The sequence below is a fragment of the Leptidea sinapis genome, chromosome 12 (genome assembly GCF_905404315.1).
Source record: "Leptidea sinapis chromosome 12, ilLepSina1.1, whole genome shotgun sequence".
Taxonomy (NCBI): Eukaryota; Metazoa; Arthropoda; class Insecta; order Lepidoptera; family Pieridae; genus Leptidea; species Leptidea sinapis.
The window spans coordinates 650,952-675,939 of NC_066276.1; the positions used below are offsets into that span (position 1 = coordinate 650,952).

General features: G+C 35.5%; 2 protein-coding genes across 3 annotated transcripts; one reads left to right on the top strand and one right to left on the bottom strand.

The window, feature by feature from the left end:
• Positions 1-1,520: 1,520 nt before the first annotated feature.
• Positions 1,521-5,069, top strand: LOC126967009 (uncharacterized). The gene is made up of 3 exons (XM_050811309.1): positions 1,521-1,689; positions 1,772-1,906; positions 2,875-5,069. The coding sequence occupies exons 2-3, from the start codon at positions 1,788-1,790 to the stop codon at positions 4,415-4,417; spliced, it is 1,662 nt and encodes a 553-aa protein (XP_050667266.1). The 5' UTR covers positions 1,521-1,689; positions 1,772-1,787; the 3' UTR covers positions 4,418-5,069.
• On the bottom strand, positions 4,953-24,988 carry LOC126967017 (ubiquitin-like protein 7). Of its 2 annotated transcripts, none has more exons than XM_050811323.1 (9): positions 24,835-24,988; positions 24,480-24,643; positions 23,762-23,976; positions 20,102-20,330; positions 19,327-19,454; positions 16,267-16,387; positions 10,949-11,089; positions 6,656-6,784; positions 4,953-5,432 (listed from the first exon to the last, which is right to left on the bottom strand). In XM_050811323.1, the coding sequence occupies exons 2-9, from the start codon at positions 24,640-24,642 to the stop codon at positions 5,377-5,379; spliced, it is 1,182 nt and encodes a 393-aa protein (XP_050667280.1). In that variant the 5' UTR covers position 24,643; positions 24,835-24,988; the 3' UTR covers positions 4,953-5,376. The 2 variants fall into 2 exon arrangements, with proteins under 2 accessions (XP_050667280.1, XP_050667279.1); XM_050811322.1 differs by having other exon boundaries at positions 24,716-24,954.

A 24,988-nucleotide genomic window follows, 5' to 3' on the forward strand; every position in this document is an offset into this window, starting at 1 on the left:
CTCCTTCCTCGCCGCGGCGTCCATAAAACATTTTCCTTGAATTTTTGGCAATAAAGAAAAATCGTAAGGTGCGAGCTCGGAGCTATACGGCGGATGACCCAACAATTTCACGTGGGACGTCGCCAAATTGTCGATCGTGGTGTGCGAGATCGTTTCTCGCGAAACTTTTCCAAGACAGGTGTCAAATAATTGTCAGTGTAGCTCTCTGCAGAAACTATTTTTCAATTCTCTAAGATAATTATCGCGTCATGACCTGTCCTTCCGAAGTATTGTCCGACGGGACCGATGGCTGGTCCATGCGTCAACTCATGATTGTCAACACAAGTGCTGATTGTGGTGCCTGGTATACTCATAAACTTAATAAATCATTGTATTTGTTAGATGCGATTACTCATTATGACAGTAATCACGACCATCATGTTCATGAAGTATCCTTACACAAACAATGAATTATTCTAGCTCTTCAGGTCGATGCGTCCAATACATAATTACTTATGTTTAAGTAAGTAACAGTTTATCCGGATCATTACAGTCAATGATGTTCTATTCATTTACGGCCGTTTTCAATAACGTATCTCTATTTACGGATGCATTGCTATCACCGTTTAATGACAAGATCGTTTCTATCTATAGTTATAGTCCAATGCTTTATGTCGATGCTTTTACAGATTTGCGATATAAATAAGTATCACTTGGTAACGATACGTCTGTGATACTGTGTAAATTGCACTAGTTTGTAATTGTTCATGTTCTTGTAAACCATTCACATTCATCGGCGATGGCTTTCTGTACCTACACAAAATACTATATTTCTAATCATTGTTCAAATATTACTGGGCCAAAAAAGAGTGACTCTATAGTTTTCATTTCTGACTGTGTGCTTGTCGCGTCCTTTCGTCTGTCTTATTCTGTACCATATTCCATATTAAATAATTGTACCATATTTAATGAAAAAAATATTCGTTTCAGAAATTTTTTAACGCTTCTTGAAAATAAATCTTATATAAATAAAATAATTTTACAGCTAATAAGTCACACTACTTTTTTTGCGTCGTTTACGTACTATTTAATCACATTTTATGGCACAAATGTCTAACATGTTCATTAACATAGTTAACACACGACTAAGGAGGAAAGTGTGCTTACATTGTCTTTAAGCACACTTTTGCCGTTCCGCTTTTAGACAGCGAATGATATGTCCATATGTATATAGAACTTAATTGTTAGTATGTCGAACAAAGCTGCATTTGCATCGATTCTGTCCAAAGACGACATTTTTTTTTAAATTATAATCGCTTCCCCAACGGATTTAATTTCTTTCAATCAGAACTATAGTTATAAAGATAGCAGTGGAATTATAATTCCACTGCTATCTTTATATGCGTAGGGAATTACAGCACATGCCATTAAATAAATAAAAAAAAAGACATCCTTAAAAGTCAAAATTCCATCAAAGATTGAGTTGTCAAATCATTTCTTTGATTGTCAATTAATGTCATTGTCAACTTGAGTTTTGCGATTTCATAAAATTTACAAATTCTCAAAACAAAACACAACGCAAAAATCGTGAACATCGTGAGGCAAGCAATTTTTTTATAATTTAAAATAAAAATGCACTGTTCTCTAGTATTCTGGTAATGTAAACAAACCATATATCTGATCTCTTCAAAATTTTTTGCGCTTTTATAGGTCAGTAAAATAGAATAATACTTTTGTCCTTGATGATTTTGTTTTGGTTTATTTTATAAACAATTATTGGCCTTACCCAAAGGTAAAAACTGTTAAGTATGGACGGACCTACTCTAGAGCACAGTGATTCTGATTCCTGTGAAAGTTGGACGGTATTGGATTCAGGCCCTGCTGAAGGTACCGAAGCTCCTGCTTTCACAGACATTCATTATGAGAGGTAAGACTTTAAATGACTAAAATAATCTCTGTCAAAGGACAGATTCCCAGGTGTTGTAATGTTTTTTCTCGTTTTTATATTAAAAACATACACAAAACACAAGATCATAATTTGGATTGCTGCCAATATTTAAGTGTATTGTAAACAGGATGTGTTGCACATGAGTTTGTGTGTATTTATATCAACAAAGACAAATATTGTTTGGTGAGAATTATTTATATATTATGTTAGGGTGGACTCGGCCCCTGTAGAGTGCTAGTACCTAGAATATCTTAAATACACATTATATTTCAACTCTTAATTGATTTAACGATCTAGAAAATGACAATGTTGGTACTTTAACATTGATTTCAAACAATTTTAGTTCAGGTATCTTGCAAGTTGCTCACACAAAAGTTTAGTAGTATGTCATGCAAATCAATAAAATTTATTTATCAATATGGCTGTACATTTTAGATCTTAATTTTTTTCTCTCATATATTATCTATAATTTTCTCTTCACTTAAAATATAGTATTTAAAGTCACATCCTTGATACCTACAAAAGGGGTCTTATTGTTTCAATTAATTACAATTGAGTTCTCTCTAAACAGCTTCAGCCCTAGGTGTTACCAGTATATTATGTTGAGATATTTCAATTATATTTTAAGACACAACATTCACTCATTTATGGTTCTCACCACTTGCATGAGTCACATTTATCCATACTAAAAGTACTTTCTCTCACATCAAACCAAACTAGAGCAATTTTTTTTAAAGATATTTTAATTTGGAAATAAGTAGATCTATTTAAATAATTAGTCTATTTAAATTTATAATTTCAATGGCTTCACAGGTATCATATTTTCATTCTAGAAAGAACAGGTTTCTTCTTTAATATAATTAGATGTTCCAGAGTTCCACCTGTTAAAATAGCAAAACTTCAACTACATTTATATGTTATTTTAATTTAACTGACTGTGTTTGCAGCTCTTCACCAGAAATCAATGAAAGGGATGAAGACACAGATGGCATATCTGTTATAAGTGACAGTGAAGTAGATATACCCATCCCATATACTAACTACAATGATGAGCATGTTAAAGAGGAGATCCGTCCTACTGAACAACTTATTCCACAATTCAATTTATCACATCCACATCTTTCAAATTACAACTCTACAGATGAAACTTTAAGGGCAAACAATTTCTTGGGGGATAGTATTAAACATAAGACATATGTGCATAAAAGAAATAAAAGGCTTAGTACTGTATTAAACATCATTGTTTTGGGCAGTGTTATAACAGCAGCTGGTGTTGCAATAGGCCACATGTGGGGTGCAAAACATGATTGTTCAATTCGCACCACACCATCAGTTAATAAAATCTTGTCTAATTTGTATAAACTACAAGAAGAAAATGCTTATCTAAGAAGTAAATTAAAAGAATTATCAAGTTACTTCCAACATCACCAAAAACAGGTAAATAAAAAACCGACTCGATGTATGAAGACATTTGAAGAATCATTGAACAATAAAAATGCAAAGAAATTCACAAAATGTGTTGATGATAAAACAATTCCAATGGATGAATTAGATGCACATTTGGTTGAACCATTATTTGAAAAGGAGTTTATAGAGGATGTAAATAAACTTCAAAATGTGTATCAAGTAAATCAAAGTTGGCTAGATAAAGAAATAGCTAAAAGATTAAAGAATGAGGAAGACCATACTAATAAATACCTGATGAAACAGTCTACTGTGGTTGGTCCTACAATCCTTGGAAGTACAAATGAAAAAGAGAATGTAAAAAACGAGGAAAACACTGGTGATGAAACTAATGACATAAAAAGAGTTACTTATGCAGATTCACTAAAAAGTAACAATAAAAAATTGGAAAAAAGAGAAATTCCGAAAATTATCGAAAATGATACAAAAAGGCTTCTTAACAGGCAATACAAATCAGAAAATGAAAATAATATACTTCAATCCATAAGTGACGAAGAGTTGAAAAAAGATGACAGATATTCAGTTTACAAACAGAGGCAGGATAAGAAAAAAAGTAACCGACACAAGTCATTCAAAAAACAAAAGCGCAGAAATAAATATGAACAATGGGAGTTAAAAGGTGGTTTTATGAAAGATTATGATGACATTTCAATGGAAGTACAAGACAATGATTATTCTATTGACCCTCAGAAAGTGTTAGTTAGAGACATTGGAGTACAAAATGAAGCTAATAAGAAAACAGTAACAGAATCCATTAAGCAGACAAATGTTTCCAACAATTTCAAAGCAAAAGAAACGCCAAATAAAAAAGAAAAAAAGGATTTAACTTGGTACGAAAAAAGATCAGAATTTCGCAATGAATCTAGAAAAAAATTAGAACAAGAGATGTTTGGCCCTACAGCTCCAAATACTGCTGGTTGGTATTTTCGACGTATGCAAAGACGTGAACAGTGTCGCACCAAGAATGACAACACTACACATCAGAAAATATCTAAACACAATATGAATTATAAAATAAAACATTAAATATAAGGTAGGGCTATTAATATTCTGAGAATATGACTTCAAATAGTTTCACACATCTTACCAATTAGGTTGTAAAATATTATATTATAGTTTCGATAATATTTTTATATAACATTGTATAGATGGACTTACCAATACATTCCTATGGTTGGTCTCTGAAATCATCAAAAGTTTGGATAGCCATGAGTTGGAACAACTAAGAAATATTATTTTTATTAAACTTCAGACAATAAAAAATAAATTGTGCATTTAGATTATTATATATTAATAGATCAGTAGAAGCATTTCAAATATCTAACTTTGAGGCTTAAGTGTTACAAGCAATGAGTTTAATCTAGATTAATATGAGAAATTTTTATCCTTACCACCACATAGTGTCGTAGTGACGAGGCGTATTAAATTCGTAGTTCTTTAATGCTAGGAAGTTAAGTTTCCAGGGACAGATTAAATATGCTAAAACAAGAACTTATCTTCTATGATATAAAGCAATATTAGCTTTAGTGTCTTATGTCTACTTAATAAAGAAAACAACATATTATAATATGACATAAATATCGTTTATTTCTTGCCCTTAAGGATTTATCCAGTGATATTATTATAGTGATAACAGTATTTAAATGAGAGATAAATTATAATTAAAATGTTGACAAAGTGGTGGAGTTTTATTTTTTTATGTTAATGTTTATTGTAGCACTTGCCAAAATTAACATGTGCATAGTTTGCATGATGACCTAAAAATGTTTCTTATTAATATTTTCTTTCATTAACGCGCATGTTACAAATTTCAAATGATTTACGTAAACCTAATTTAAAATTCTAGTTTCATTACAGGGGTTTTAGTCCTTGAAAAATTATTTTATTAATAGGTTAACTTTTTATATGTCAATGTCAAAATATATAGATTTGTTAGAAGTAACTGTTTTGCCAAGAGCACCGCCTATATGACGCAACTCTGTATGTTAATCGTCTCCTATGGCTCCACTAAACACCAAATTAATGGCTGCGTTGACATCACCTGAAAATAAACATTTCTTAGAAATATCAACATTTATAGTACGTAAACTTATCACGAGGGATTTACTCGGGTCGACTTTTAACGTGCTTCTATGTTAGGTTTCAATCAAGTGTATTGTATCCTCTTATTCACAATTTCCTATAAAGTCAGTGTAAACAAAACACTAAGGCATTGTGGACGTTAAAGCCACAATAACTCAGAAACCATAACGAATAGATAACAAAAATGTGGATTGTGTATACGTAAAATGTTGAGGACAGCACGACAAATATTTTCTCTATTATTCAAGCTTTTTAAGGGCATATGTGAAGACACATCACACTGCGCTTATCAAGAAGACTGATGGTAAGCGTATGCTGAAACAACACAAATCTTGCAGGATAGGCCAGTTGCATGCTGCGATGGAATTAAATGACACAAGACTCGTGCTAGCTAATACAAAATATTCACGTGATGCGGAGTGGTGAAGCAACCGTCCAATTACATTCACAACACCAGATGAGATGTTCTTTAGTCTTATCGGTTCTGCAAAGCTGCAGCAGGTTATTAATACCAAAAAAAATCTGTGCAAGGCAAAAAATGTTTCGCAAAACAAGCGGTGGTATAACATCAGACGTCAACAATTTCGCATTTTGATGTAACGGCTGGTGGTCATCGCAGTTTGCTAGCCCATGTACCTATGGTATAATGTTCTCGTTTATACCCCGGATAGAAAAGGTAGGAAAACAGAGGGGCTCTGTGTCTCGGTCAAAATGAGCAGGACCGATTTCGCCGTCTCCAGTTGGAGATAGATCAAAGCTCTCGGATATAACAGAAGTCCCCAGCGAAAGTGAAGGAGGATAGTTTTAGCCTTATGAAATGTTTGCTCCGAGTCTCCTCTAGAGTTACGAGTGCGATGCCCGCGCATCTACCATTAGGTAAAAGTCCTAATTGTGGATGTTCAGGGAGCGGATTCTTAAGGACTGCATAGTTTGCTACCGTCCTGGAGTAGTCTTGTAAACCGGTGCAATTAAGAGCCGAGCAATTCTTGTATTTACAAGAATTCTAAATACCTAACATAATATTATGACTAATGATTTCATGAAATTTCAACACGAGTTTGGAAAAACTTGTTTTATTGGTATATTCCAGGTGTCTCGCTCTTCGCATTGCATAACAGTTAACCCAATTACTCTTAACAATAGGTACACAACCAGGTCCTGAATTTAAATAACATGTCTCACCAGAACATATATGCAGAGCGCGCACGTTGAGCCGGTCGTCAAGCAAGCCCATTTCTCGCATGTGGCTGAGTTGAGTTGAGTAATCCTCGTTGCCTTCGTTTCTCTCCACCGGACTATGGGACGACGATGCTGCCAAAAACATATATATAAATTGTATCAATTGATACTTGACCCGGTATTCTCATGTTATTAAGGGCGAATGAAAAAGAAAGAGTGACTGAATGATTCATAGTTCATGTGTTATGTTCGTAAACTGACGCTACTTGTGATGTTGTTGATAAAATTTTAAAGTATTTGCTTAAAACTTATTTGTTGACGCAATATTTATTTATTTATTAAAAGGTGCTCCAACAACACATACACAATACATTCTTAAACTTAAATATTGCACAAAAATAGTTCCAGTGTATGAGTCAATTACAGGTGCACACAACATGAATGAGAATCATTTCTATTGGGCACTTATATATAACACAAAGACTTATACACTATAAAAAAAATATGATAATAAGTAATTATAGAATCATTATACTATAGTTGCAATACCATACGTTTGAATTCTATGAGGCTATCGCAAAATGGATCGGCCCCAGATGTCTCCAAAATATTATTTAATGAATTACAGACACGATGTAGTTGCGCGTTGCTGCCAACGTTAGTCCTTACGGTGGGTAGATAGAAAAGTTTGTGTTTGCTTCTTGCCCCCAATCTCGGTATGTTTAATGTTATTTTGCTCAGAATATTGGGTGTATCTAGCATGTTGTTTAAAACTTTATATAAAAACGAATGGTCAAGCATACGACGTCTATCAGAGAGGTTATTATTTTAAAAATCTTTAATCTTTTTTCATAGTTGCTTATATTTCTATTTATAAACCATATGTGCTTGGTAAATGAGTGATTAATTCGTTCAATGCGATCTCTGTGGATAGAATACTGAGGGTTCCAGATAACGCTACCGAATTCAAGTGTGCTGCGGATCAAGGAATTAAATAATACAATTTAAGGTTTTGATTTCTTAAAACATTTAGTTGCTCGTTTTATGAACCCTAACATTCTGGAAGCCTTACTGATTATATTATTATAATGTGGTATAAAGGTGAGTTTCATATCTAGCGTTATCCCCAAGTCTCTTACCTCAGTGACCTTCACCAGTTGTTCATCATTAACATAAGTTGTGGATAGAGGATTCTTTCTTTTGGTAAATGTTATATGGTAACATTTAGAAGCGTTCAAGCACATTTTATTTAAATTACACCACATCTGAACTCGCGTTACATCACTCTGTAATAATGCCCTATCATCAACATTATGGATTTCTTTAGAAAGTTTCATATCATCAGCATATAAAGAATAGGTACTGTGTTCAATGAAAGAGCCTATGTCATTAATGAACAACGCAAACAGAACCGGGCCAAGATAGGAGCCCTGGGGAACTCCTGAGGTAGCAATAAATGGTAGTGATTCGAAGCCATTGATTGATACAAACTGACTTCTTTCTGTTAAGTAAGAACCAAACCACTTAAGTAACTCTCCATCTATTCCATACAAACAATCAAGCTTTTTTAGCAATATTGGATGACTGACTTTGTCAAATGCACTGGAGAAGTCTGTGTATATGCAATCAATTTGATAACCCTTGTCAAGTGCATTTGCCAAATTATCGACGTGCTCAAATATATTGGTATCGATAGACCTTTTGATACAGAAACCATGCTGTTTTTCATTTAAGTATTGTTTACAATGTGATGTAAGAATAGGACAGAGGAGAGATTCAAAAATCTTTGAGAAAGTGTTCAGTATGGAAATAGGTCTGTAGTTTAAAACATTATTTGTCTCGCCTTTTTTGTATACTGGTATTATTCGGGCTTTTTTCCATTCAGAAGGAAAGATCTAGAAGGAAAGACCTATTTGAAGCGATCTGTTAAAAATTAATTTTAAGGGAAGGGCTAGAGAAGATGAGCAATATTTAATAAATAAAGTTGGAATATTATCCGGACCTGATCCCTTATAAATATTTAAGCTTTTAATTTTATTTATTATGATTTTCTCAGTAACTCTAATGCTACAGAGTGGTATGATATTATTTTTATATATTATGCCTTGCGTGTCACTGCTTTTAAAATCCGAGTCATTAGAGTAAACAGAACTGAATTGTTCCGCAAAAAGATTAGCTATTTCTTCACTATCCACGGCTATTGTTATTAGTGTGCGTGCACGGTGCATTTCATTGGGCAAAGTATTGGTATTCATTCTTCTATTTTTTACGTAATTCCAGAAATATTTAACATTTTTACATATATTTCCTTCAATATTGTCTACATATTCACTATATTTAGTACTGATTATTTTATCACATTTTGTTTCGAAATCAATATTTCTAAACAAGGATGAAATGAATCCTTTTTGCTTAGTTGTGTGTTTAATTTCTCCTTCGGATTGTTTTTATTATATTTATGAATAGCACCAAGGACACTGTCACGGCATCGGTTGCTGCGCAGTTTAATGATCACCGACCTCGGTTTTCCATTGTTCGGATTAAGTTTTGCAACCCAAAGCACGAGAGAATGTCGTTATCCTCAATTTTGGCAGAAACAACTTCACTTATTCTTAAGACTGTTTTTGCTAGGTCTTCGTTTCTAAATTCTGGTAGACCATGGATTTCGACATTCGACTCCCTAGAATATTGTTCCAAACTAGACAACCTGTAAGATATTTCACTAACCTTTTTCTCGAGCGAAGAAGTACTAGATAATAATTGTTTGACCTCGGAGTCCCGCTTTTCCACTAGTAATTTCATTTCTTCATATCTACTGGTAGCAAAGTGCACAGCTGCTTTTAAAGCCGATATTTCATCCTTTAAAGGTGATATTTCAGATGATATAATCTCACGTAAAACTTCGGGGATCTCAGCCTTCAGCACTGCACGAAGTTCGGCACGTCCAAACGCTCGGGGTTCCTCACCCGAGGCCGGTGCTAACGTACTGTGTTCATCATCACCTTTATTGACATCTCCGCTTAAAACACTCCTCTGACCGCGGATGGGGGTTTCACTATTATCTCCAGTTCTTTTCAAAGCAACTTTGCAGGTCGGACATTTCCACGACGTTTTATTGTCCTTTGAAAGTTTTTTAAAATTTGATGTTGCAATGTTCACGCAGGAATAATGAAATAAGTGCGCACAGTTTTTACAGCGCATACTTTCGGTTGGTAGCACTATTTTTCTGCAGCCCTCGCAGGTATCCGTATTGATAAGAAGAATGAATAAATATGACTGCACAGCAACTAAATATAATAACTACGCCTTAAGTCCAAAAATTTACTTTAGCGTTAATATTGAGGGAATTTTGAAAATTTTAATTGAAACAGTCTATTCTATGTAAAGTACTTGTTATAAACTTTTATTTACACTGTTTATTTGTTAATTACACAGAAATGACACTTATTTTTATAATTTCAAAGTTTAAGCCACTAAAATACAAGGTAATTATTTAAATATAATTGTTATAACTCGATACTTTAACAAGCCGTGTGTTACGTACGGCGCCCGACGAAATTTTTTGTATACAATATCTGGGTATTTACTTAGAAAGCGTGTAAATTGATGACCTAGTACTCAAAAACTTTGGAGTTATTTTATTATTCGTTTCCTTTTTTTAACAACGAAAGCTTGCAGAGATTGTCTTAAAATTTTTATAATACTGAAGCTGTGACTGTTGCTTCAACAGCGGCAATGAGTTTCTCGCCACTTAGTTATGTGTAGTAAAATATATAACGTTGATCAGCGGTGGCCCCAAGGTGGAATGTGAGGTGCTTTCACCGTTGGCGCTTGGAACCAAGGAGTGCAAAAACGACTTCGAGCGAAATTTATACCTATTTAGTTACAGGCTGTAATTAGTACGAAAATACTAATTTAATTATATAACAGTAATTATTATGATAATAATTAAATCAAATTAAAAACCTCTTTATTATTCTAAAATTAAAATTTGAAAAATGTTTTTGAAGTTTGAGAATGAGTAAATTTTTTAAAGAGTAAAACAAATCACAAATTTTTCATTCTGTTTCAAAGGTAGCGGAGTCGACCCCGGCTCAGTAAAGTCCCGGCCGTATCGGTTCACAACGTCTGCTGTCGCCCGGCTTACCATCTCTGAACACAAAACTTTGACAAACCTGATGCACTCTGTTCCATGGGTAGGGGAGTCGAAACGGCTCAGTAAAGTCCCGGCCGTATCGGTTCACAACGTCTGCTGTCGCCCGGCCCACCATCTCTGAACACAAAACTTTGACAAACCTGCTGCACTCTGTTCCATGGGTAGGGGAGTCGACGCCGGCTCAGTAAAGTCCCGGCCGTATCGGTTCACAACGTCTGCTATCGCCCGGCTCACCATCTCTGGGGTGATCATTAGCTCACTGCTACTCGCACCAGTGGTCTCTACAATATTACATTTCATTGTTTATTTTCCAAACACAATTTATTTAAAACACCTTTCATATAACATAATAATAACAGAACATACATCAAATAAAAATGACGGCGACACAATCATCAATTTAGATATCTAGTACCCGGTAGTAAAATAATCATGTCACGTGGTGCCAAGGGCAGTCAACATGAAGCTCAAATATTACAGTCTGCCAATAATATCCTTTACCACCAATACCAATAGTAAAACAATAAAATACTATACCATATCATTTCAAACCAAAAAGTAAAGAATAAAAAAAATTACCCCAAAAGCGATTCATTTTTTCGAGCCCAAATTTAATCTTAATATCATCAGAATATAGCAAGCGTTTTAAGTAAAAAGGGTCTACTAAACATAGCTCTAACTGAACTTTTTGAAAATGGAAAAGTAGTAGATGTAATATGTCTAGCAGAAACATTCGTAAATGCAGACAACCGATCTATATTAAGTTGAATGTTACAATGGTATCTGCTTTTTGTAGACCTAAGCAAAAGCGTGGTAGGGTCTGCATTCTAGTGCAGAATATTCTTTAGAATGTTGTGGTTTGAGAATACCCAAGCACAAATTAATTGTGATATGTCTATACACCAGTGGGAGGCTCCGTTGCACAGGAAGCCGGCTATATTATGGGTACCACAACGGCGCCTATTTCTGCCGTGAAGTAGTAATGTGTAAGCATTACTGTGTTTCGGTCTGAAGGGTGCCGTAGCTAGTAAAATTACTGGGCAAATAAGGCTTAACATCTTATGTCTCAAGGTGACGAGCGCAATTCTAGTGCCGCTCAGAATTTTTGGGTTTTTTGGAGGATCCTGAGCGGCACTGCATTGTAATGAGCATGGCGTATCAAATAAGCTAATCTTATAATGTACACATTGCCATATATGCCTGATTTGCCACAGGAAAACAAAATACGATACAATTTAAACAATTTGTTAACCCTATTGTCTAATTCTCATTATTTGACATGTAATAATAATATATTATCTAATAAAATACAGATAATAGACATTAATAACATAATTAATTATAAAAAATGTAAGGTTTTGACATCTGATAGGTTACACCTATCTAATTTCTATAAAAGACAGATAGCAAAATCGCTATCATATTATTTATACTATAACACAGCCAACTATTTGGCAACCCCTGCTTCTTTTGAGCAGTTTAGTTGTAAGTCGATAAGCACTGCTTCTATTGAGCAGAGTATTAATTTAATAACCACTGCTTCTATTGAGCAGTGTACTAATTTAAGCAAAGATTTGGAATATTTTCCAAAAAATTAAACAATAAGACAATAGGGGACTCCTCTAGCAGTGTAAAAACACAATGTAATATAACAAGTACTAGAATAAGTAATAATAGTAAAATTGCAAACCTGATGCACCAAAACATGCAAGGATTATTAGGTAAAGAACTTGAACTGGAGTTATTTATAAATCATAAAGATATACATATTTTATGTTTAACAGAGCACTGGCTCAGAAAATATGAGCTCATCTTTAACTTCAGTGGTCATCAGGTGGCAAGTGCGTTTAGCAGAGAAAAAGCTACACGTGGCGGCTCTCTTATTCTTGTAAGTAAATTATTTAAATTCAAAGAACGAGAAGATATTGTGGGCCTCTCTGTTGAACGTACAATTGAAATAACCTGTGCAGAGCTCAAGTGCGCCATTGTTGTTAGTATATACAAACCCCCAGATGCAGTATATGAATTATTTGAAAGTGTATTGGAGCAGGTTTTATTAAAATTATCTGAGTCTAAGAAGTATATCATGATATGTGGTGATTTTAATATTAATTTATTAGAAAAATCCTCAACCAGTATTAGATTCAGATCTTTATTCAAATCATATGATTTAACCAATATTTTCTTAGAGCCTACTAGAGTAACTGGCACCTCCAAAAGCTGTATTGATAACATATTTATAATTAACAAACTGAGTTCAGACCACTTTGGTCAGTTAGCCTCTTTTAATATTGAGGTCAATAAATGTACTAAAATTAAAAAGTTTACGTTTGTTCCTGTGAATAATAAGCGAATGGAGAAATATAGAGGCAATGTGTCAGTAAATTCTCAAATTTGGATTTATTCAAATATAATATTGATCCAAATGAAATGTATGATATGTTATTTAAAATAATTAAAACAGAGTTTGCTTCTATATTTACTTCTAAGACAGTCAAATCAGGTGGTCTCCTGTCATTTAATGATTGGGCAACAGCTGGCATTCATAGGAGCAGACAAAGGCTATATGAACTGTATAGTGAGAGATCATTGTATAATCATGATACATCTTTTCTCGAGTATGTTAAAAAATACTCTAAATTATTTAAAAGTGTTTGTTCTATTGCAAAGTCTATGCATATCATTTTTAATTATTTGAAAAATGCACCAAATAAAATAAAGATGACTTGGAATGTTATTAACTGGGAATCTGGAAGATTGAAAGAGCGCAACATTGAATATAATCTATCAATAAACAATACAATAATTCAATCTAAGCAGGAAGTTGCTACTGCTTTTGAGAATTTTTTTTCTGAGATTCCAGTTTCTATCACAAACACTCTTGTCTCCTCCACCAGTGTTGCTGAGTCACTTCTTCTGGAAAATGTTAAAGGATGTCAACAAAGTTTCAATTTTAGTTTTTTTAGCCCTGCAGAAATAATTAAAACTTTTAAATCTCTAGACATGAAAAAAACTGCTGATATATGGGGCATTTCTGTTAAAATAATAAGTTCAATAATTGATGTCAAGCACCATATCTTGCAATAGTATTTAATAATTGTATTAATCGTGACGTGTTTCCTGACCTTCTGAAACATAGTAAAATTACACCAATATTTAAGTCGGGAAGCTCTTCTGACCCGAACAACTATCGTCCTGTGTCGGTTTTGCCGACCCTTAGTAAAATTTTTGAAAAAATAATTTTAAGCCAAATGCTTACTTACTTTAACTCTCATAAGTTACTTCATTTGAAACAATTTGGCTTTACTAGGGGACGTTCAACAACGGCTGCAGGTGTTGAGCTGATCAAGAATATTTTTGATGCCTGGGAGGAATCGCAGAATGCACTTGGCATCTTCTGTGATTTATCTAAGGCTTTTGATTGTGTTCAACATTCAACGCTGGTCAGGAAGCTATACCACTATGGCATAAAAGGAACTTCGCTCGATCTTCTGACTTCATATCTAAACAATAGAATTCAGAGGGTCGATGTGAATGGCAGGAGATCTCCTGGGACAGTATGGGGGTACCACAAGGGTCTATTCTTGGACCGTTCCTCTTCCTTATCTATATAAATGATCTTCCTAATCTTATAGAGAAAAAACATAAGGTAGTATTGTTTGCGGACGACACTTCACTGATTTTCAAAGTGAAAAGAAACCAAACTATGTATGACTAAGTGAACGATATTTTATCTGACATCGTGTGTTTAGCGCTACTAACCTATTGTTAAATAGCAAGAAAACTAAATTCATTAAATTTACCGTACCAAATGTCAAAAATGTAAATGCAAATGTTTTGTTAAACGGAGAGGTGATAGAACTGGTGGAATCTGCTATATTTCTTGGCATAACTCTAGATTCCAAATTACAATGGGGCCCCCATATTGAAGGATTGGCGAACAGACTTAGTTCTGCAGCATACGCGGTAAAAAAATTAGACAATTAACTGACAAAGATACGGCGCGACTAGTATACTTTAGTTATTTCCATAGTATTATGTCCTATGGTATATTGCTATGGGGCAACGCTGCTGATATTAATACAATATTTGTGCTGCAGAAGAGGGCTATTCGCGCTATTTATAACCTAGGTCCTAGAGAATCATTGAGAGCAAAATTCAAAGAAATTAACAGCTTGACTGTTGCTTCTCAATATATTCTTGATAATGTAATGTATGTTCATAGGCACATAAGTGAATTTGCCAGAAACTGTCATAACCATAATGTTAACACCAGGAACAGACATAAACTGATGATGCCTACTACTCGGCTTAGTCGAGTTAGTAAGTCTTTTGTGGGGCGATGTATATGCTTTTACAACAAGATCCCAGAAAATGTTCAAAACAAAGGTGTTACGTTATTCAAAAGAATTGTTAAAAAACGTTTGTGTGGTAAAGGTTACTATAACATAAATGACTTTCTTAATGATACCACAGATTGGGAATGGAGCGACCGCCCTCAGGCTATTAAATAATAAGTTTAAATGTACAATGTTACTTTGTAAATGTTACTTTAATTGTAAAACATATTTTTGATGAAAAAAAAAAGCCCTTGCGTGTTGTGAGTTTGTTGCGCCCATTCTTCTCAGGCCTGAGGCATTCACTTTGGAATGGGTGGTAGTTTTTTTTTGACTTTCAATAAGTGATTTCACATCCTATTTTGAATAAAAATATTTGAATTTATTTGAATTTGAATTACCATCAGCTGAACGTCCTGCTCGTCTCGTCTCTTATTATCATAAAAAAAATACAGGACGGCGAATTCGAACGTTACTGAATTTTTGAATAAGCTTGATTTACTAACTTGAAATACTAAAACGAAGCTAGAGATTACTAATTTATTGCGAAATTATATTTTTTTTGTCATATTTATGAACCTACTCGGCAAAAATCCTGTATTGACCTCTTTCTTAGTAATATAGAAACTGCCACAGGATAGATTCGTCAGTTAGGCCTATCGGATCACGACACAGCACAATTCTTAGCAGTACCGACAAAAATAAATAAATCAATACCATTTTATAAGTTTACTTTCAAAAGAGATTTATGTAATCATACCATAAACAAATTTAAGGACTGTATAAAAAGTCTTAAGTGGATAGACATGATGTTCAAAAATTGGACAGATCTTTTGATGAATTTTACGACACAATAATCATATTATGTTTTCCTCTTCTTAAGTATAAAATTAATATTTCAAATTCAAAAATTAAATGGTTGTGCAGAGGTATAAAAATATCATGTGTAACAAAAAGAAATTAAGGTATCAATATTATAAGAATAAAATATCCGCAAACAAAAACAAATTTAATAATTATTTAAAGATTCTCAACAAGTGTATAGACCTAGCTCAGAGAAGTAGTAACAAGAAATATATACTTTACTCGAAAAATAAATGTGTGATGTGATTAAGTAGTACCTTGGGTAGAGGAGTTTTGTTCAGGTCTGCCCGTCTCGTTCAGTAGTCTGATCAGGTCGTTCTGATTGGCACGGCGGCGCACTCCCGATTGACTGGTCGAAACTACACTTTCTGTTGCTGCCTAGAATCAACACCAATGTGTTATATATTAATATTTCTGTATAAGATGGGGCAAATGGGCAAGAGGCTCACGTGCTGAGGTAAACGCCCAGCTCACGTGCTGAGGTAAACGCCCAGTTGCCTCATGGTTGGGGCACATGCGTTTTTCGCAGGCATCGATCTATTATATAAACGATAAACGACAGCGAGCCAAAAATAATCTTTCACTCGCCTCGCTACAAACCCTATTTATATTTCGATCGTTATATATGTTGATCGGCAATAAAATATGCCAACGAACAATAAAAAACAAAGTGTGTGATAATTGTAAAAACTGAGACTCTAAATGAAAACAATGAGCAATACAATCAAATAGAGGTCATTTACACGTCATAGTCACAATTTTTTTTTAATGGAATAGGAGGACAAACGAGCGTACGGGTCACCTGTTGTTAAGTGATCACCGCCGCCCACAATCTCTTGCAACACCGGAGGAAACACAGGAGCGTTGCCGGCCTTTAAGGAAGGTGTACGCGCTTTTTTTGAAGGTATCATGTCGTATCGTCCCTGAAACACCGCACAAGGAAGCTCATTCCACAGCTTTGTAGTACGTGGAAGAAAGCTCCTTGAAAACCGCACTGTGGAGGACCGCCACACATCCAGATGGTGAGGATGATATCCTAACTTGTAGGTATACCAGAAGATCACCTGCCGACCGACCATGGCGAAACCCGTATTGTCGGTCGTTGATCAACTGGTGACCCTCTAGATATACCAAGAGCTGACGGCTAATTATGCTCTCCATGATTTTGGAGAGCAGGGAGGTAATAGCAATAGGCCTGTAGTTTGCCGGATCCGAACTGTCTCCTTTTTTTTGGATCGGATGGACAAGGGCTGACTTCCATGAGTCAGGGACTACGCCTTTAGAATAAGAGTGCCGGAATAAACGCGTTAGCACCGGCGTCAACTCAGTGGCACACGTTCTAAGCACGATTGGAGAAATGCCATCCGGCCCGCTCGACTTTCTGACGTCCAACGAAAACAGAGCTCGCCTAACAGTTTTCTGTCTGAACTGTACTTCAGGCATAGAGCTCTGACACCACGGGATGGTCGGCGGTGTTTTTCCGTTGTTGTCAAGAGTCGAGTTGGAGGCGAAAAGTGTGCACAAGAGATCGGCTTTCTCTATTGCCGTATGGGCCAGGGTGTCATTCCTCATGTGCAACGGCGGCATGGACGGCTGGCTGAAGTTATCAAGAGCAGCTTTCGACAACGACCAGAACTTGCGTGTTCCGGTCGGGTAACTGGAAAGCTGCTCGCCGATTTTGACGACGTGTTTTGACTTTGCATGAGCGATTTGCCGCTTAAAAAATCTGGAGGCACGGTTGTATTTCCTCTTAAGAACTGTGCAGTTCGGATCCTTTGTGCCCAGCGCCGCAAACTAAAATCGATACGCCTGTTTTTTGTAGTCAGATGCTGCTTTAACAGACGCATCGAACCAGGGCTGTGATCTGCCACCGATGGGTACTACAGAGTTTGGTATAAAAATATCCATACCCTGTAGTATCACATCGGCTACTGCAACGGCGCAGGCACTAGGATCATCCGAAGGGAAACAAACCCTGCCCCAAGGGTAGGATGCAAAAAGGGAACGCATCCTATCCCAATCTGCTGACTTGTAGTGCCAAACGCGGCGGGTCGCTGGTGGTCTGCGACGTTGGCGTCGGATAGGCACTACACTCCTGACCAGGCAATGGTCGGACGTTCCGAGAGGGGCGTCGACAAGGACCTGGTAACCATCGGGATGTGTAGTCAGCAGAAGATCCAATAAGGACGGCATGTGGCTATCCACATCCGGGAGCCGCGTTGGCGACTCAACCAATTGGGACAGACCATACGCCAATGCAAAATTATGCACAGATCGCCCTGCGTAGTCTGTGGTACGTGATCCAAGCCATTCGGCATTGTGCCCGTTGAAATCACCCAAGACTACGATTTCAGCGGAGGGGATCTGTGCAAGTACGTCGTCAATTGCCGCTTGAACGCAGCCCATGAGATGATCGGTTTCTGCGTTACCACTATGGGACCTGTAGACACACGCATAGATGCGGACGCGGTCCTCTAAATCTACGCGGAGCCAGAGAGTGGACAGGTCCCTACCCTCAAAATTGCCGAGACGGCGACAGCAGATATCCTCCCTAACGTACACACATACCCCGGCATGAGGCAAAAAATTGTGCTCAATTTTGTACCCGGGGTACGTTAAATATGACGTATCGCTAGGTCGAGATATCTGCGTCTCAGTAAGGAAACACAAGGCCGGCTGCGCCGTCTCAAGGTGGTGGTGGACGGCGTTTAAATTGGAGTGAATTCCCCTGATATTGCATACGCGGTTCTGTGCCCTCCCCAGAATACGAAGGGCAGCCCGAGCTAGAGTGCCCGGGGAGGGATTCTCCAACTCTGGTAGAGCCGGTACCCTCCTGGGGTAAAATCTTTTTGAGTACCGCTGTCATATTCGGGTGAAGGGGGGGGGGGAGGGGAATGGCCACCGGTCCTCGACACTAACCTATGCGAAACATAGCGGCACTAGGCCGCTACTTCACGCCGGTATTCTGTGCAAGTGTGGTAATTAACCCGGACGAGTCTGGCCCGATTGTGCTGACGTCAAAAGACGGCAGCGTGACTCTCCCACTTCTAAAAAGCCCTTAGTCGCCTCTTACGACACCCATGGGCCTGGGACTCCCCTATTCTTTTTACGCCCCGGGAAAAGTGCAGGGCAAATACAATAGTTTTAAAAAAATGCATCTGATTGGGTTTGTCCTTATACTTAATATTTATTAGTTATTCTTTATACTTATAAGTTATAATTATTATAAGTATTTGTTACCAAATAAAAAAAGAATATTTTCAAGTATCAAGGGTGATTAAACCTATCCTTGAAAGCTTGATGATAGGTAAAAGTACCTGTAGAGCAGCAGCTAGTTGGGCCTGTGTGATGGTACTCCTGGATTCAGTCTCCTCAGTTTCTTCTTCTTCAGCATCCTCATCTTCAGATAGGGCCTCGAGAGAGTACGCAAATCCCGATGTAGGTGCTGTTAATACATTTGATGTTTCACAGGTTTATTTTTATTTATTGCCTTCGAGTAATATGTTTAATATGCAGAAAATACGAAATAGAGTTTGGTGGGGTAAGAAGAAAAATTGATATGGGCAATATCTATATTAACTGACAGGCAATTTCCATTTTCAACTGTAACTGCATAATGCTAGCACCAAGAACAAACATAAACTTGTTAATACTAACAACATAGTAACTACTCGGCTAAGTACCTATTTTGAATAAAAATATATGAATTTTAATGCTAAATTAACAATTTTAGAGTAATATACTTAACTATTTCCTGCTTTTGACATTTCAATCCATCTATATCATGATAAATTGATAGTTATAAATTTATATTTGTATGAATGTGATAACTGTGTTCTACATATATCATATATCTTTGAGGGTTTGAAAGTTAAGATGAGCAAATTGAGATAAAGATAGACTGAGGAATTATGATAGACAAGAGATTTGATAAAAATAAAGAAAAAACAGAGCAATCAAGTCTTCCTTAAGAACCGTTCAAGTGCTTGAATGACAATATTGTATTGTAGCCAGAGAGGACCGAAATATGATGCTTAATAGGCAAGCAAGGACATACTCACTAAGCAATTTAAGTTAATAAAAATTACTAACTAGTATCCGAAGTTGTAGCATGGCAACTTGTGCACAAAAGTCTCAACAGATGGCGCAACGCGTTCGGCAAGTCTGGATGCGCTTGGGCTCCACGCCTCATGGTCTGAACATCAGCTCCAAGTGCTGCTAACAATTCTACTTCGTGAAGGATTGATAGCGCTGTGCAGTCTTCAGCGAGTGATGGATAGTTGTCAATGATCTCATCCATAACAGATTCGTTGTTTAATAGCTGAAATATTAAGGACCATGTAATGTGTGAATTTATGTTTTATGTGTAGCTGTACCTACAACGAATAATATCAATTAATACAAATGTCTAATACCTAACTTGTAACGTAGCATTATAGATCGTAGAAATAGTAATCGTGCATAATAACTGTAATAAGCGTATGCCGAAAGATTCGTTCTGATAAGAACATTTTATTTTATATAACGTAGTATTAGCTCTGATAAGAACATTTTATTTTGTATACCGTAATATTAGCTCTGATAAGAACCATTTCATAATGCTGTACATCAACTCATAGAATCATACAGATCACAGAAGTTTCAAGCATCGTACTTTCTCTCGACGATCGCAGCTATACTCACGTGATCAGTCATATGCTCCGCGTTATACAACCGCACAGCAAGGCCGAGCGGACTCGACTGACGAGTGAAGCGTCGGGGGTCGATCGCTATTCATGCAATTTTAATCAATGAGCAATAGCGTAGGTGCGGAATGCTCATTGACATCGTATGATCGAGCTTCGACGCGAGTTTACACAAACTGCGATAGCATTAGTTTTAGAGCGAGATAGAACACATAATATTATTCTCAATTCTTATTGAATGAAAGGTTTTACTATTGGTTAAAATGTCAGCTTTAGTATTGGTGTGTATTTTCTGAACTTGTACATATTTTTTAAGTAACGATTGTAATTGGGTAACTAGTTTTAAGGATTTTGTATATATATTGTGTAACTTTCAAATAAATCATATATCTTCCATATATCTTCCACATATTCCTCACAGTCAAGCAGTTGTTTTATTTAATCGCCAAACGCTCAGTCTCTAAATATGCATATAAATGTTTTTCTGAACTCTCTTTGACCTAAAACAGATGAATAACGTAGATGTGACATAATATCAGATAATAGTAAAATGCCTACTACTCATTGCACCTGTGAGGATAATTATATTTTCATTTTGCCATGAAGAAGTTGTTATTTTGTATGTGCTTTTTCTTTAGCTGACATTGAAAATCATTCTAAATTTTTATTCACTTTACGCAATAAAGATAGATAATTCTAGTCGAATTATGAAACTACGTAATTAGGTTTACATTTAGGTTAAAAAGATCGGCCTGTCTGCATTTTTACTCTTTGAATTGTGAAATTTACTGCTCTGTGATTGGAGAATGTGAGAAAGACATTATCCAATCACAATCACGCAATATTCCTCAAAAGATGCCGACGCCGTCAAAAACAAAACCGCCAATAAAGGCGTATTCACACTGCACCATTTTTAATTAAATGAGTTCACATTGATGATAAGTTATTACCTAAGCACGTCAATGTAGGATTATTTGAAATTTTCTCCAGCTGACATTGAAATTAATTCCAAATTGTATTTGTAGATTATAGGTACCACAGCGGCACCTTTTTCTGGCGTGAAGCAGAAATGTATAAGCATTATTGTGTTTCGGTCTGACGGGCGCTGTAGCTGGTGTAATTTTCGGGCAAATGAGACTTAACATCTTATGTCTCAAGGTGACCAGCGCAACTGTAGTTCCACACAGCGTTTTTGGGTTTTTCTAAAGTTTTGATCGGCACTACATTGTAATGGTCAGGGCGTATCGATTACCATCCGCTGAATGTCCAGCTCGTCTAGTCCCTTCTTAACACAAAAAAATGTACCTATTACCCAATAGAGATAATTCTAATAGGCTCCTATTAAGAAATTGTTCTTCAAGGATAACTTTAGTCAAAAATGGATGTCTTGTCATATTAATAATAGATACTTCGCACGACACGCCTACCATCTGGATGTGTGGCGGTCCTCTACAGTGCGGTTTTCAAGGAGCTTTCTTCCACATACCATAAAGCTGTGGAATGAACTTCCTTGTGCGGTGTTTCCGGGCTGATATGACATGGGTACCTTCAAAAAAAGGGCGTACATTTTCCTTAAAGGCCGACAACGCTCCTGTGATTCCTCTGGTGTTGCAAGAGAATGTGGGCCGCGGTGATCACTTAACACCAGGTGACCTGTACGCTCGTTTGTCCTCCTTTTCCATAAAAAAAAATAGTGAAACATGAGTGGAAAAAATATACCTTTGCCTAACCCTTCATGTAATTTCTTATTTTGTTTGCAATCTGTTACGCAATAACAGGAAGAATGTTATTCTAATTCTATGTGAAATACATAAACACATGCCACATGCTATTGTGTGATTTCGTCTAGTGTGCATACCCCTTAATCATAATCCCAAAATCAATGAATATTTTATTTAATCATTTTTATACTTTAGTAAAATAACTTGTACCCAAATGTCAAATGACACTCTGCCAAGAAAATGTTCATTACATGGCGATTAAAATATATAATAAGTTACCCGACCATTTAAAAGACATGACATGTAATCAACTGAAGAATAGATTAACAACATGGTTAATAAAAAATTGTTTTTATTCAATAAATGACTATTTAAATTTAAGGAAATTTGAAATATAAATCTGACATGAATATTACTATTTTATTAGAATTATAATTGTATTGTATATGGTTAGGTTCAAGTTTATATGAAATAAAATGTTATACTACATATATTTGCATGCCTTGTAGGTAGAATAAGAGAAATTTAATCTCATTAAAATAAGACCTATTGTAAAACTGACCTTATTCAAATGCAAATAAAGATTATTATTATTATTATGTTCTGACAGTTGTGTTTGTGAGATTGTCGCATTGGACTATTGATTTCGTGTGATGGCAGATTACGGGAACAATGAATATTACGACATGATATTATTGTGTCTGGGTTCATAATGTAGGTACCTGGACTGTTGTGAACGTACTAGTGATGAAATAACTAGGTATCTACTTAGGTAACTCACTACCTAAAACATAATCAACATGACATGATATGGTGTTTTCTGTGTATTTATTGTGTAACTCAAGGAGTGTTCAAAAGCTGCGAAGGATACAAATAAGAAGAATTGTTTGCACCCATTATTATTAAATAATGTTATGGTCGGTAGATAGGTTACCTAAGTTTGTTTACAAACAATGGCTCCGCCTATATTAAATGGTGGTCTCTTTAAAAGTTAGGGTTGTCTAAGAATAGAAATTGAAAAATAATATTTTTATTTTGTAGCGGCTTTTTTGATTTTTATTTATTTTATCTATTCAAATTTAAACATCACAATGACATGGCATATGACTAATATAACATAGTATTGAAGAGATGTTATACCCTATCTGATTCACACAGTATCCCTCACAAATAAAGAGCTTTTACTGTATTAGATGGCCCAGATGATTTTGGGAATATAAACATCAATAATATGTCAAGGAACTTTTCATTTCACCTTCCAAAATCGGGGAGTGCCCTTTGGCACTAGATTTTTCATATACACCAATATATATCATCCTAATTATAAGCAATATAACTACATGTACCTGCATTGCTCTTGTCCATCCTAGTGCATTTGGTGTGCATCCTAAGGTTCTTAATGTACAGTTCAAGCCTGCTAATGCAGCATCAGTAAATGTTGGAGGTGGTGGGGTCGGGTTTTGTGCCTTTTTCTTTACAACATGAATCATTTCACCATTTTTTATTCCATTATCCTGCAGTGTCTCATCATCATTCAGTATCTTGCCATGGTATATGAGTTCTGAAATAAACATGAAGAAAACAGATAAGATCATCATATATATTGGCCTTATCAGGCTAATATAGGATAGGCTCTCTATTCTTTTCCCTACAGCATTAGTTCTATAATTTCAAAGTCCAGCCTCACTTAAATGTCATTGCTTGTAGTGGTGTCATGGGGCTGGCTTGTACCTTTTTCATTGAGTATTTGATGTTTAAGTATTATTGTTGCATCACTTTACATATATTGTGATTAGAATAATTAGTAAAACAATGAAGGTATTAATATTGATTTACAAAAAGTGGCAATGAGTTTCTTGCCCTTCTTCTCATTGACACTCAACCTTTTCTGATTTGGTGGTAAATCATAAAGATGACATTCATAAGTGTCATTATTTGACCGAATAAATAGTAATTTTGGTTTGGAACAGATAGACTTTTGAATATCTGCTGAAATTATATTAAATAACAATTTTATTTTAGTGTATCACTGGTACTACTACTACTCTTAAATCTAGACTTTACCCAGAGATGCTGATGGTAATTCTGTCTTCTTTTCGGCTTCGGATTTCAGATTAGATACAGTGTGATTCAGTGTATAATTTTCTATTTTGAAGCGTTCAATAGGCCCAGGTTTAACTTTAATGCCCAAAAAAAGGCTAGATATTGTTTGATCTAATGTCTCCATCCTAAAATAAAACAGTAAATATATTATTTATATAATAATTATTATTTAAAAACATTAATTATTATTCATTTACCCAATTACACAATAGTCGTAGGATTTAATAAAACACGTCGATATAATATTATGATTTCGTTTTACTGTGTTTATGAAGTCGAAAATGATATCGATCTTATCTAAAATATTGAGGTTTACCAAATATTTTAACACTTCAGTATTTATTGTTCAAAATTCAATGACTTCCAGTTACAAGTTCCACTTTCCATAAATATTATGAATATGAACCCATCATAATGTAAAATTGTAAAACATTGTAAAATGACTAATCACAATGAGCAAAATGTCATTG